This window comes from Trichomycterus rosablanca, chromosome 6 (genome assembly GCF_030014385.1).
Source record: "Trichomycterus rosablanca isolate fTriRos1 chromosome 6, fTriRos1.hap1, whole genome shotgun sequence".
Lineage (NCBI taxonomy): Eukaryota > Metazoa > Chordata > Actinopteri > Siluriformes > Trichomycteridae > Trichomycterus > Trichomycterus rosablanca.
Window position 1 is genome coordinate 5,791,255 of NC_085993.1, and position 16,246 is coordinate 5,807,500.

At 42.7% G+C, this 16,246-nt stretch overlaps 1 protein-coding gene across 1 annotated transcript in view; it reads left to right on the forward strand.

The window, feature by feature from the left end:
• tgfbr3 (transforming growth factor, beta receptor III) overlaps positions 1-16,246 on the forward strand; it is a 131,562-nt gene that overhangs the window by 107,502 nt on the left and 7,814 nt on the right. The window contains exons 11-15 of the mRNA XM_062997317.1: positions 1,053-1,190; positions 2,478-2,666; positions 2,990-3,286; positions 4,303-4,426; positions 13,870-13,905. Coding sequence (XP_062853387.1) covers positions 1,053-1,190; positions 2,478-2,666; positions 2,990-3,286; positions 4,303-4,426; positions 13,870-13,905 — 784 coding nt within the window. The remainder of the gene's footprint in view (positions 1-1,052; positions 1,191-2,477; positions 2,667-2,989; positions 3,287-4,302; positions 4,427-13,869; positions 13,906-16,246) is intronic.

The following is a 16,246-nucleotide window of genomic DNA, read 5'->3' on the forward strand; positions in this document are numbered from 1 at the left end:
AATCTGAGTGGATTTGGCAACGCGAACAGCATGGACGTTCTATAGTGAGTTGGAGGTTAATAAATATTTTTTGCAATGCAACGTTGGTGTTTTGTAGAGAACGATAAGGTCAGAAATACTGTAAAACTTGTGTGTGTTGATGTATTCTGATATGAACTATATTATGCCCCTGCCCCACCTTTTTACAACTCCTCCCCTGCGTTTCCCCTCACCCCGTATATTGCGTTCTCATTGGCTGTTCGACATAGCACTCAGTGCCAGTCGGGCAACTCGGATCCAGATATCTGACAAGCTAGATATCTCTCGTCGGTCGGTCGAGTTGTTAAGTAGTTCACACATAGCGATTGAGAGCCAGGTTTCGATCGCTGAGCAAGCGCTGGCAAATCTAGCGCCGACCAGTTGGCGAGCGAAAATCAGGGCAAAAATCATGTAGTGTGAACTAGGCATAAGACCCTGGAAACAAGAACAAAGAAACGACAACAAAAAGGCTAGCGGAAAAAAGGATTTTTAGAATCTTTGGATTTTTTTCTTCCTCTGTGTACGTTGGTGCTGTTTTCAGGGTGTATCCCTGCCAGACCCAGGATGTTGCACATTATAAGAATAAATAAAGGAATTTTAGGATTAATATCCTAAAATTCATTGAAAAAGCCTTTTTGTTGTTGAGAATTTGATTAAGTGAGATCCCCAACATAGTCTGGAACTGGCTTGAGAAATGCTGATTTCATGTGGATTAGGCAACACCCTTGGTCCAGCAGCACTCATCACCTCATCACGTCAATTCCCACTATTACTTAGTTATGAAAGGATGATTGATTGATTCATCCAGGGACCAGCAGTTTTGAAATGGTCGAGTGTTCCCACGCCTTTATTCTAGCTCATCTGTTTCAACGACCCTTTGGCAGGCTGCAACACACAGACACACACACACACACACACACACATCATGAATGAATCTTATTTTTTGTTTTGAATTATATGATTAGGGGATTTTAGGGATTTCTCAGGGAAACACTACAGTACTGAGGTGTGTCTTTGTTTTTTGTAATCGACAGATTGTGATCAGCCAATCAGAGAGCAGGGATGGAAGTGGCTGGCCTGCGGATGATGAAGATCTGGAGTCTGGGCATGTTCTCTTTCCAGCAGACCGAGTCACCGAGAAGTCCTCCCCAGGACACAAATCTACTATTCTGGTATGACAGCAGTATAGCACTGTTCATATACAGAGATGGACATGATGTTCACTTTTGTTTGATTAAAATGTTTCTTTTTTCAACCTACTTTAATCTCTTAACATTTAACAGGTTGTTTGTTAGCTGGTCAGGTTTGCCTGGGTAGTCCAAGTTCCCCAATTATGTAAAATCCAGTGTTGTAGCCATCAGCCATAACATTAAAACCACCTCCTTGTTTCTACACTCACTGTCCATTTTATCAGCTCCACTTACCATATAGAAGCACTTTGTAGTTCTACAATTACTGACTGTAGTCCATCTGTTTCTCTGCATGCTTTGTTAGCCTCCTTTCATGCTGTTCATCAATGGTCAGGACTCTCCCAGGACCACCACAGAGCAGGTATTATTTGGGTGGTGGATCATTCTCAGCACTGCAGTGACACTGACATGGTGGTGGTGTGTTAGTGTGTGTTGTGCTGGTATGAGTGAATCAGACACAGCGGCGCTGCTGGAGTTTTTAAATACCTCGCTGTCACTGCTGGACTGAGAATAGTCCACCAACCAAAAATATATCCAGCCAACAGCACCCTGTGGGCAGCGTCCTGTGACCACTGATGAAGGTCTCAAAGATGACCAACTCAAACAGCAGCAATAGATGAGCGATCGTCTCTGACTTTACATCTACAAGGTGGACCAACTAGGTAGGAGTGTCTAATAGAGTGGACAGTGAGTGGACACGGTATTTAAAAACTCCAGCAGCACTGCTGTGTCTGATTCACTCATACCAGCACAACACACACTAACACATTACCATTTTAATCCAGGAATTTTAAATGTTAAAATTGGGATCATATAGGTAGAGAGCACATCACATGGCTTTGTGAAAGAACCGGATGTGGATTGTTTACGTCTAGTTTTGGGAGGCTGAAGAAAAACAGGCTTCATTTGACTTGTGCACCAGTTTTACAGTGAATTCAAATGAAGCCTAAGAACAGGTGCAAACAGCTGAGTACATCTGCCCTCTGTGTTTTATAGCTCAGCTGAAAATACTTGTTGACATAAATATTTAAGCATTTCCCAGACTCCCTCAGTGCTAGTAAAATCAGTTCAGGGCCTCATAAGGACGTTCACGTCTCCTCGTCGCGTCTGCGTCCTGAACTCCTCTTAACCTGCTCGTCTGGCCTCGTGCCTACGTCTACACGTTTCTCTCTTTCTGTCCTGATTTCCTTTTCCTTTCTCAGTCCGACTGTAATTCCTGAAATGTTATTCATACCCGATTCATTTTCTGCCTCACTTCTCTCTCCACAGTTTAACTGTACCTACCACAAGGGCGGCGATGCTCCAGATGATTTTGGCTGGCTGGACTATGCTGGGTCACATAAGGAACCTGTAGAGAACGTGACGTTTAGCATGGAGCTGTACAACACCAGCCTGTTCCGCTATTCACAACCGCCTTCCTTCATCACTATCACCGAGAACAAACCCATCTTCGTCGAGGTATGACACAAATGCTCATGTAACTGAACACATCTGTTTTTTTAAAGCGTTTACCTACATGTTTACCATAGTGTAATCTGAATGCATTTAAGTACAAGACAATGAATAACATTCACATTTGTATGTGAAGAAGTGAGTGTGTGACGGGTGTTTACTGGAACCTGATCCAAGGTGTCTTTTGCATGGCTTTACATGTACCAGACCTCTAAGATAAACAGATGAATGAATGATTAAATGAATGAATAAATGAATAGCTTTGTAAGCATGGCCGTGTGTAGCCTCAGAAATACAAATGCTCTCTCTCTCTGTGTGTCCCTCTGTAGATCTCAGCCACTAAAGCTGATCCCGATCAGGGTTTTATGATCCGGACGTGCTTCATCTCTCAAAATTCTGACCCTGAGATTTTATCCGATTACGTCCTCATTGAGAACATCTGTCCCACCGATGAGTCCATCCTCTACTACCCTCAGAAAGTGGACGTCTCAGTCCCACACGCTCAGATGGAAAGAAAACGCTTCAGCTTCAACTTCAGGTCCAAGTTCAAAGTGCCTCTGCTCTTCCTGCACTGTGAGATGTCCCTCTGCTCGAAGAGACGGGCAATGCATTCGGGACTGCCCCAGGTACCCACATTTACCTGTCTTCTCTCCTTCTGTTTATATGACACTCCCTCACCCGGGACTTCCCCAGGTACCCACATTTACCTCTCCTTCTCTTCATATGACACGTTCCTTACCCGGGACTGCCCCAGGTACCCAAATTCATCTTTATCTTTTTTGTTTTATTCGACACACCTTTCACCTGGGACTGTCCCCGGTTCCCAAATGTATCTGTCCTCTTTTTCTCTTTATAAGACCCAGGACTGACACAGTTACTCCAGTCATATTTTATTCTCCTGTCCTTCAGTGGGTTTGGTGCCTTTTGAAACCACTGGACACATGGCAGCACGACAGTAATACATAACAGGGCATCTTATACATTTAAACTGTATGGTGACTGTATAGTGATTGTATGGTGACTGTATTGTGACTGTATGGTGACTGTATAGTGACAGTATGGTGAATATGCGGTGACTGTATAGTGACTATGGTGAGTATCGTGACTGTATAGTGACGGTATGGTGACTGTATAGTGACTATAGTGACGGTATGGTGAATGTATAGTGACTATAGTGACGGTATGGTGACTATAGTGACTATAGTGACGGTATGGTGACTGTATAGTGACTGTATAGTGACGGTATGGTGAATGTATAGTGACTATAGTGACGGTATGGTGAATGTATAGTGACTATAGTGACGGTATGGTGAATGTATAGTGACTATAGTGACGGTATGGTGACTATAGTGACTATAGTGACGGTATGGTGACTGGATAATGACTATAGTGACGGTATGGTGACTGTATAGTGACTGTATAGTGATGGTATAGTGATGGTATAGTGACGGTATGGTGACTGTATAGTGACGGTATGGTGACTGTATAGTGACGGTATGGTGACTGTATAGTGATGGTATGGTGACTGTATAGTGATGGTATGGTGACAGAATGGTGACTTTTGGGTAACTGTAGAGTAGTTGTATGGTGCAGATTAAACTGAGTTGTCCTTAGTTATAATGTTGTTGGTTTTTTCATGCAGTGTATGCATCCTGATGAAGCCTGCACAAGCATCAGTGGAGAAACCATCATCAAAATGCTGATGAGCAGCAAGACCTCAACTAAACCACTGGTGGTTGTTTCTGACACTGAAACCAGCGATCCAGGTAACGTCAGTTCTTTCATTCATCATTTATTCATCTTCGGTTACCACTTAATCCTGATCAGGGTCACGGTGGATGCCAGAAACACTCAGAGCAATACAGGAATACAGCCTGGACAAAGCGCTATAGCAGGGCTTCACTCACTCACTGCATGTTTATAAAAAGTAGGGAGAACATGCCAAACATTTACAGACATTGAACGACGACAAGGAGTGCTGTCCACGTTCTCTTCCTGTGTTCATGCAGTTTCCTTCCACCTCCCAAAACAAAACTTGCAAAAGGTGGAAAGTAAATGAGTGAGTGTGTGTCAACATGTAATGGATTACCTTGATCAGGATGAAGCAGTCATTAAAAATAAACAACACCAAAAAAAGAAGTACTAGAACTGAGCAGCCTGGGAGCCTGGGGTTTAATCCCGATTTTCGGACACTGGCTTTGAAGGGTTTAGTATGTACTACCTTGTAATATACTCTGGACATAGCTTTGATGCTTGCCTCTGGAACAAGTTTGGCATGTTCTCCCCACATCTGATTTGTTTTTAAAACCTGCAGAAGGTAGATTGGCTGCTGTGGTGTTTGGTGTAAGTTTGTCCTGCGTTGGGTTGGGTGTGTTCTTGCCTTTCGGACCCTCAGAAATGTCGTGCAGCTAAAACGAATGTCAGGAACAGGACGTAGATTGAGGAACAGTGTGTGTGTGTGTGTGTGTGTGTGTGTGTGTGTGTTTGCTGAGATGCATCCCAGAGATCCTGACAAGTCATGAATCATGCCACAATACCACATCTGGAGTGTGTTAGTGTATGGCATTGTGTTCATGTATTCTGTGTGTGTGTGTGTGTGTGTGTGTGTGTGTTTACCTAAAATAATATGTGCGTCATACATGTGGTTAATTAAAGAAGAGGACCAAGGGGGCCCGTTGATGCCATGCCGTCCCGGTTTGAAGTGGAAAAAAGACCAGTTGTTTTTACTTAGCCGTTCTCGGAGGGCTGACTATTCCCAAAACAGGGAGAGGGAGGGATGATGGGACGGAGTGTAGGGAAGAGAGGAACGTTCCATAGGAGTAGAAGAAGTGATGTAATGTACTGAATTCAGGCACAGCGAACTACAGTTGGTTTGATAATCTCACCTGGTAACATCCGGATGGCATGGTGGCACAGGTGGAGGGGTGGGTGGAACAAATTACCATTAACATCCAAATTTAACATAACATTAGGGTATGAATCCATCCTTGAAGATCATGTACACCCATACATGCAGATTGTCCTTCCTGGGGTGGATGGTATCTTCCAGCAAGACAAGCAGCATGTCACACAGCTAGAAATGTCCGACATTGGTTAGAAGAGCACGACTTCCAAGTACTACCCCGGCCCCCTAATTGCCCAGACTTGAACCCAACTGAGCATCTGTGGGACCACCTCGATCATCGTGTTTGCTCTATGAATCCTCCCTTACGCACCTCCAGCAGATGTGGGATGCACTGCAGTCAGCATGGCTCCAGATACCTGTGACAACCTACCAGGACCTTACTGAGTCATTCCCTGCCCGTCTAGCTTCTGTCCATGCTGCACACGTTGGTTACTCTGGATATTAGCTGGTGGTCATAATAATGTGATTTGACAGTGTAACTGTGCTGTTTTTGTCTTATTAATTTTTCAGTTAATCAGATTGTGTGGTACAACAAATACCTGTTACATAATTTACAGTAATGGACTGGAGTAAAAAGCTCTTGGGATGGGAAGTGGGGCCGTGGTTGAGAAATAAGAAAGTCTGTTGAGGTTTCTTGTTCTGTGTTTGATTATGAGTCTGACTATATGTGCCATACTCTGACGGGGATCTGGATGTTAGCCGAGCATCATGTCGTACTAATAATGACATAATCTGAGCTGATTTCAGCTCGTTCTGCTCTCTTGGCTGGAGAACACCTTGCTAACAGACCAAGCCTAATGTGACTCACGGGGCTGTCAGAGATTACAGCATGATTATCACACACTTTGGTGTTATTGGGAAATGAGGCATGCTGACCGAAATTAGTATATTTACCTGTTCTAATCAGATCGTTAGCGAACGATTATTGTTGATTAAATGATGAGCTTTATGGGTTAGTAAAAGGATTTTGTAATGAATGTGGAATTTCACTGGCGGCCAGTGCGGAGATGATAGAACAGAACTAATATGATCAAACCTTTTTTAGTATGTATCTCACCTCACAACTTACAGTAATTTAAGGATCTGATGCTGAAATTGTAGTGCTAGGGACCACAGTGCACTCTCTGAGATCTTTTGGATCCCATACCTTGACGGGTCAGGGCTGTTTTGGTAGCATGGTGAAGACAGACAATATTAGTAAGTAAGTAAGTAAGTAAATTAGTTATTTATATAGCACTTTTCACAGATAAAAATCACAAAGTGCTTTCCAAAAACATTACATAACATAAAATATACACACGTCTACATAATATCACACAACATAAAATACAATAAAAACACCTAATAAAACAAACAGCAGCAAAACTCAGTGCCAGGTTCATCATTCAATTGCCTGCTTGAAAATATATGTCTAGTTGTTTTTTAAAAGAATCCACAGAATCTGCGGATCTTAAAAAGTTGGGTAGTGCGTTCCAAAATTTTGGAGCATTGACCTGAAATGCCCCACGAGTCTTTAAGTGGGAGCGTGGGACAGACAGCAAGTTCAGCTTGTTAGACCTAAGAGAGCGCCCCGATATATATGGGTGGAGTAGCTCTGATATACAGGTCCTTCTCAAAAAATTAGCATATTGTGATAAAGTTCATTATTTTCCATAATGTAATGATAAAAATTAAACTTTCATATATTTTAGATTCATTGCACACCAACTGAAATATTTCAGGTCTTTTATTGTTTTAATACTGATGATTTTGGCATACAGCTCATGAAAACCCAAAATTCCTATCTCAAAAAATTTGCATATTTCATCCGACCAATAAAAGAAAAGTGTTTTTAATACAAAAAAAGTCAACCTTCAAATAATTATGTTCAGTTATGCACTCAATACTTGGTCGGGAATCCTTTTGCAGAAATGACTGCTTCAATGCGGCGTGGCATGGAGGCAATCAGCCTGTGGCACTGCTGAGGTGTTATGGAGGCCCAGGATGCTTCGATAGCGGCCTTAAGCTCATCCAGAGTGTTGGGTCTTGTGTCTCTCAACTTTCTCTTCACAATATCCCACAGATTCTCTATGGGGTTCAGGTCAGGAGAGTTGGCAGGCCAATTGAGCACAGTAATACCATGGTCAGTAAACCATTCACCAGTGGTTTTGGCACTGTGAGCAGGTGCCAGGTCGTGCTGAAAAATGAAATCTTCATCTCCATAAAGCTTTTCAGCAGATGGAAGCATGAAGTGCTCCAAAATCTCCTGATAGCTAGCTGCATTGACCCTGCCCTTGATAAAACACAGTGGACCAACACCAGCAGCTGACATGGCACCCCAGACCATCACTGACTGTGGGTACTTGACACTGGACTTCAGGCATTTTGGCATTTCCTTCTCCCCAGTCTTCCTCCAGACTCTGGCACCTTGATTTCCGAATGACATGCAAAATTTGCTTTCATCCGAAAACAGTACTTTGGACCACTGAGCAACAGTCCAGTGCTGCTGTTTCTGGTTCAAAAGTGGCTTGACCTGGGGAATGCGGCACCTGTAGCCCATTTCCTGCACACGCCTGTGCACGGTGGCTCTGGATGTTTCTACTCCAGACTCAGTCCACTGCTTCCGCAGGTCCCCCAAGGTCTGGAATCGGCCCTTCTCCACAATCTTCCTCAGGGTCCGGTCACCTCTTCTCATTGTGCAGCGTTTTCTGCCACACTTTTTCCTTCCCACAGACTTCCCACTGAGGTGCCTTGATACAGCACTCTGGGAACAGCCTATTCGTTCAGAAATTTCTTTCTGTGTCTTACCCTCTTGCTTGAGGGTGTCAATGATGGCCTTCTGGACAGCAGTCAGGTCGGCAGTCTTACCCATGATTGCAGTTTTGAGTAATGAACCAGGCTGGGAGTTTTTAAAAGCCTCAGGAATCTTTTGCAGGTGTTTAGAGTTAATTCGTTGATTCAGATGATTAGGTTAATAGCTCGTTTAGAGAACCTTTTCATGATATGCTAATTTTTTGAGATAGGAATTTTGGGTTTTCATGAGCTGTATGCCAAAATCATCAGTATTAAAACAATAAAAGTCCTGAAATATTTCTTTTGGTGTGCAATGAATCTAAAATATATGAAAGTTTAATTTTTATCATTACATTATGGAAAATAATGAACTTTATCACAATATGCTAATTTTTTGAGAAGGACCTGTATACATCGGAGCCTGATCATGCAATGCATGATATTAGGCATTTGGGTTTAATGTTATGACTGATCAGTGGATGTATTTAATACTATTCAGTTATAAACATACTGCTTTAGTTAACTCTGAATTAATTGTGAAAATCTGCTGGCTCAAACTTTACATACAGTAACTTTGAGGGATAACACTTTATAATGCAGTATATATAGGCCACTCAAGTGGCGCAGTGGTAAAAACACACGCTGGAACCAGAGCTGGGATCTCGAATACATCGTATTGAATCTCAGCTCTGCCTACTGGCTAAGGCTGAGCGGCCACATGAACAATGATTGGCCTGTTGTTCAGATTTGGGCGGGACTAAGCCAGATGGGGTCTCTCTCCCATGACTGGTGCAATTGATGGCGCCTGCACAGAGATGAGAAAAGAGTGCTCTCAGGGTGTATCCTCTCCATACACAACGCTGAGCTGCACTGCACTCGTCAAAGTGTAAGTGATGAGATGCATACGGCATGCTGCTCACATGTTGGAGGGGGCGTGGGTTAGCTTCGTTCTCCTCAATCAGAGCAGGGATCGGCATTGGTGGGGCATTGATCGGGCAATTGGACGTGCTAAAAGGGAGAAAAAGGGGAGAAAATGCATAAACAAAATAAATAATGCGGTATACAGTGTATCACAAAAGTGAGTACACCCCTCACATTTCTGCAAATATTTCATTATATCTTTTCATGGGACAACACTATAGACATAAAACTTGGATATAACTTAGAGTAGTCAGTGTACAACTTGTATAGCAGTGTAGATTTACTGTCTTCTGAAAATAACTCAACACACAGCCATTAATGTCTAAATAGCTGGCAACATAAGTGAGTACACCCCACAGTGAACATGTCCAAATTGTGCCCAAAGTATCAATATTTTGTGTGACCACCATTATTATTGAGCACTGCCTTAACCATCCTGGGCATGGAATTCACCAGAGCTGCACAGGTTGCTACTGGAATCCTCTTCCACTCCTCCATGATGACATCACGGAGCTGGTGGATGTTAGACACCTTGAACTCCTCCACCTTCCACTTGAGGATGCGCCACAGGTGCTCAATTGGGTTTAGTCCATCACCTTTACCTTCAGCTTCCTCAGCAAGGCAGTTGTCATCTTGGAGGTTGTGTTTGGGGTCGTTATCCTGTTGGAAAACTGCCATGAGGCCCAGTTTTCGAAGGGAGAGGATCATGCTCTGTTTCAGAATGTCACAGTACATGTTGGAATTCATGTTTCCCTCAATGAACTGCAGCTCCCCAGTGCCAGCAACACTCATGCAGCCCAAGACCATGATGCTACCACCACCATGCTTGACTGTAGGCAAGATACAGTTGTCTTGGTACTTCTCACCAGGGCGCTGCCACACATGCTGGACACCATCTGAGCCAAACAAGTTTATCTTGGTCTCGTCAGACCACAGGGCATTCCAGTAATCCATGTTCTTGGACTGCTTGTCTTCAGCAAACTGTTTGCGGGCTTTCTTGTGCGTCAGCTTCCTTCTGGGATGACGACCATGCAGACCGAGTTGATGCAGTGTGCGGCGTATGGTCTGAGCACTGACAGGCTGACCTCCCACGTCTTCAACCTCTGCAGCAATGCTGGCAGCACTCATGTGTCTATTTTTTAAAGCCAACCTCTGGATATGACGCCGAACACGTGGACTCAACTTCTTTGGTCGACCCTGGCGAAGCCTGTTCCGAGTGGAACCTGTCCTGGAAAACCGCTGTATGACCTTGGCCACCATGCTGTAGCTCAGTTTCAGTGTGTTAGCAATCTTCTTATAGCCCAGGCCATCTTTGTGGAGAGCAACAATTCTATTTCTCACATCCTCAGAGAGTTCTTTGCCATGAGGTGCCATGTTGAATATCCAGTGGCCAGTATGAGAGAATTGTACCCAAAACACCAAATTTAACAGCCCTGCTCCCCATTTACACCTGGGACCTTGACACATGACACCAGGGAGGGACAACGACACATTTGGGCACAATTTGGACATGTTCACTGTGGGGTGTACTCACTTATGTTGCCAGCTATTTAGACATTAATGGCTGTGTGTTGAGTTATTTTCAGAAGACAGTAAATCTACACTGCTATACAAGTTGTACACTGACTACTCTAAGTTATATCCAAGTTTCATGTCTATAGTGTTGTCCCATGAAAAGATATAATGAAATATTTGCAGAAATGTGAGGGGTGTACTCACTTTTGTGATACACTGTATATTGCCGTGGTCTTCTGATTCCTCATTAGTGTTTACGATGACGTGATTTCTATGTACCCATATATAAAAAGCTAGTTTGACTGCACCCTTTAGACCAGGGGTGCACAACTTCTTTTTACCAAGGGCCGATTTCACACAAACACCTACACCAGAGGGCCACAAATTTCATTTTTACAGACTTGTCCACATGAAAATCAGGTACTTACAAGAAACGTCTTGATCAATGGGAGACACTGCAGCGTATTTCTGACACCAACTAATGTGGTGGTCTTTTAGTACTTCAATCATTTGCTTTCTGTCCTCACCTCGGTGATCGCCGAATTTTGGGTGTTTTGTTTCGTAATGCCTCCGTAAATTATATTCCTTTGCCACTGCCATGCATTCCAAGCACACCAGACATGAGATCCACTTTTCTTTTTTTTAATCATACTTGGGTTGGACAAAGACATGGTACCGCTGAAGTAACTTGTATTTACTTAATTTAGCAGTCACTTTTCACTCGCAATTTCAGTCGCAATTTCATGGAATTACCCAGTGAATTTAAAGTGACAGCATCATTTATTTAAAAATGCATCAGCACTTCATTTGGCGGGCCGGATTTAGAGTCTTGCGGGGCCGTGTCTGGCCCGCGGGCCGTATGTTGTGCACCCCTGCTTTAGACCATGCCACTTGTTTTACAGTGGGAAAGTGTACGAATCTCTATACAGACTTCAAAAATCAGATTTCAGATTTTCAAAATTTAGAAATGTTTCTTGGAACAACAGGCCAATCGTTGTTCATGTGGCTGCTCAGCCTCAGCCGGCAAGGCAGAGCTGAGATTCGATACGATGTTTTTCGAGATCCCAGCTCTGGTTTGCAGCGTGTGTTTTTACCGCCGCGCCACCTGAGCGGCTGGATACCTTTTTTTAATGCTCTGTACATTTGAATTCTCTTTTATTCTGACCACATAATTGCGTCACTTTTCATGCTTTTCCGTTCTGGCTCATCAGTTTGGAACCAAACTGACCTTGATGGTAAAACATGAAAGTAGAACAAAAGAAGTAAAGTAAGTGAACCCCTGGTCAGAAGTGCTGAGTCCTGAGGGCAACTCTCTTCCCTTTCTTTTCTAAATCTCTTAATTACAAATGAGCTAAACATTAGGATGACTGAATAGACCTCTGTCTGTTCTAAACTCAGGAGCTGATGTCGTTTATCTTGAGGATTCATTCAACATTGATTCTTTTGTGTTTGGTTTTTCCGATTCATTCCGTAACTCCCATCACGAGGTTGTGGGCTTGATTCGATTGTTCAGATTTTGGCCGGGTGCAGGGATTACGGTACAGCTCAAGGCTTTTGAATACAGTGAATGTTTTATTAGTTTTTAGGCGTGGTGAAAATGCACCACTCCCTTTTATCTGCCTGATGGGTTCATACTTAGTGAGGAGTTTGACTGGCTAGATCCGGTTTATACATTTTATGGCCGAAAGTATATGGACAGTGTTTTGTTTTAGAGTTGTTTTTTTAATTTTCCTGTGTGTCTTTTTGTATCTGCCCAACGCTCTACCCTCTAGGCTACCACTGCCCATTTTGTATAATTAGGAGGCTCATAACCTTTAATGAATTATAGTGGCAGTTAAAAACAGCTCACATTGTTCTTCACCTCTACCAAACTTTACAGCTGGCACATAGCATTTGGGTAGGTTGCGTCCACCTGGCACCACTTCTAATGACTGGACATTCCCTACTCCATAATAAGAGATGGACATTAAAGATAGGTATGTGGGTCAGATTCCCAATACTGGTCTGTCATCACTTATCAGCCCTGATAACATTTCAAAACTGTTCACTTTCAGAAAGCCTCCTTTGTGCCCGGCTCGTGGCGGAGTGCCAGTGTGACTCTAATGCCCAGAGCAACACAGGGACCATTGTGCAGTTTAATCAGGGACCATTAGAACTAATTAGTGATCCAAAACCCGTCTGTCAGGTTCTCTGGGACGAGGAGTCTCTCAGATGTCTGACCTGCTATTTAGGATGAGGTGGTTCTGCCAGCGCTCATCGTACTGGGCTCTGTCCCAATCCCAATATTACTCAGAGAGAGAGATCTGTGCCACCTGCTATGACCGAAGTTCTTTGTTCTGTGATGTGTGTTGGGGTCAGATAGGAAGACTTTCCTTTTCAGTTTGTTGCTTTGCAGCAGTTAACAAAATGACCAGACAAATAAACAAAGTGGTCATTTTTCAGGTCAGCTTTCTAGTCTCATGCTCTTCTAGACACACACACACACACACACAAGAGGAGACGCACATAAGACACACACAGACACACACAGGACACACACAAGAGACACACACAAAACACACACAAGAGGAAACACACAAGAGACACACAAAACACACACAAAACACACACAGGAGGAAGTGCACACAAGACACAAAACACACACAAGAGACACACACAAAACACACAAAACATAAACACAACACAAAACACACACAAGAGGAAGCGCACACAGGAGACACACACAACACATTAAACACACACAGGACACACAAAACAGATAAAAACAGGACACACTACACACAAAACTCACACAAGAGACACACACAAAAGACACACACAAATCACACATAAATCACACACACAACACTGATAAAAACAGGACACACTACACACAAAACACAAAGGTCATACACACAACACAGTAAAAACAGGACACACAAAACACACACAAATCACACAACACAAACACACACAGGACACACACACAAAACACATACAGATCACACACAAAACATGAGTCACATAAGCATATAAATTCATTCCCAGGTCTCAGATGAACCACACCCAGTCAGTCACAGATTTAGTGTTAATAAAAACTTTATTTCTGTTTTTCAGTTTCAACTCACAAACCTGCGCTGCCTCCTGGAGAACGTACGTTCCTGTCATACATTTATCCTCCTTAAAGTCTGAGAACTTCAGTGATTTCTGCAACTATTTCTTTTCTTTATATGTACAGTGTATCACAAAAGTGAGTACACCCCTCACATTTCTGCAGATATTTAAGTATATCTTTTCATGGGACAACACTGACAAAATGACACTTTGACACAATGAAAAGTAGTCTGTGTGCAGCTTATATAACAGTGTAAATTTATTCTTCCCTCAAAATAACTCAATATACAGCCATTAATGTCTAAACCACCGGCAACAAAAGTGAGTACACCCCTAAGAGACTACACCCCTAAATGTCCAAATTGAGCACTGCTTGTCATTTTCCCTCCAAAATGTCATGTGACTCGTTAGTGTTACTAGGTCTCAGGTGTGCATAGGGAGCAGGTGTGTTCAATTTAGTAGTACAGCTCTCACACTCTCTCATACTGGTCACTGAAAGTTCCAACATGGCACCTCATGGCAAAGAACTCTCTGAGGATCTTAAAAGACGAATTGTTGCGCTACATGAAGATGGCCAAGGCTACAAGAAGATTGCCAACACCCTGAAACTGAGCTGCAGCACAGTGGCCAAGATCATCCAGCGTTTTAAAAGAGCAGGGTCCACTCAGAAGAGACCTCGCGTTGGTCGTCCAAAGAAGCTGAGTGCACGTGCTCAGCGTCACATCCAACTGCTGTCTTTGAAAGATAGGCGCAGGAGTGCTGTCAGCATTGCTGCAGAGATTGAAAAGGTGGGGGGTCAGCCTGTCAGTGCTCAGACCATACGCCGCACACTAGATCGAATTGGTCTGCATGGCTGTCACCCCAGAAGGAAGCCTCTTCTGAAGTCTCTACACAAGAAAGCCCGCAGTTGAACAGTTTGCTGAAGACATGTCAACAAAGGACATGGATTACTGGAACCATGTCCTATGGTCTGATGAGACCAAGATTAATTTGTTTGGTTCAGATGGTCTCAAGCATGTGTGGTGGCAATCAGGTGAGGAGTACAAAGATAAGTGTGTCATGCCTACAGTCAAGCATGGTGGTGGGAATGCCATGGTCTGGGGCTGCATGAGTGCAGCAGGTGTTGGGGAGTTACATTTCATTGAGGGACACATGAACTCCAATATGTACTGTGAAATACTGAAGCAGAGCATGATCCCCTCCCTCCGGAAACTGGGTCGCAGGGCAGTGTTCCAGCATGATAATGACCCCAAACACACCTCAAAGACGACCACTGCTTTATTGAAGAGGCTGAGGGTAAAGGTGATGGACTGGCCAAGCATGTCTCCAGACCTAAACCCAATAGAACATCTTTGGGGCATCCTCAAGCGGAAGGTGGAGGAGCGCAAAGTCTCGAATATCCGCCAGCTCCGTGATGTCGTCATGGAGGAGTGGAAAAGCATTCCAGTGGCAACCTGTGAAGCTCTGGTAAACTCCATGCCCAGGAGAGTTAAGGCAGTTCTGGGAAATAATGGTGGCCACACAAAATATTGACACTTCAGGAACTTTCACTAAGGGGTGTACTCACTTTTGTTGCCGGTGGTTTAGACATTAATGGCTGTATATTGAGTTATTTTGAGGGAAGAATAAATTTACACTGTTATATAAGCTGCACACAGACTACTTTTCATTGTGTCAAAGTGTCATTTTGTCAGTGTTGTCCCATGAAAAGATATACTTAAATATCTGCAGAAATGTGAGGGGTGTACTCACTTTTGTGATACACTGTATATATTAAATTTGTTTTAAAAAGCTTTGTTTTAAAGAGCTAAAATTAATATTACTTTCACATATTGATTTACATTAAGCGTAGCATTTCTGTAATCATTTTCATATTGATTGGATAGATAGGTAGGTAGGTACTTTATTAATCCAAAAGGAAATTAAGGTTTAGCTTACTGTTGTTGTTGATTTCAAGAATCATGTTTATATTGTTCTATGTTTAGCTTAGCATTTCTAGAATCATTGTATATTAGTTATTGCTTTACTTAGCATTCTAAAATAATGTTAATATTGTTTTCTGTTTAGCTTAGTTGATTATTGGTTAGCTCAGCATTTCTGAAATCATTTTATATTAATTGTTTAGCTTAGGTAGGTACTTTATTAATCCACAAAAAAAATTAAGGTTTAGCTTACTGTTGTTGTTACTATTATTGTTTAGCTTAGCATTTCTGAAATCATGTTTGTATTGTTCTTTTTAGCTTAGCATTTCTAAAAGTTTTTATATTGAGTATTGTTTAGCTTAGCATTTCTAAATTATTTGTATATTGATTATCTTCAGCTTAGCACTTTTGAAATCTTTCTTTTATTAATAATTGTTTAGCTTAGCATTTCTGAAAGC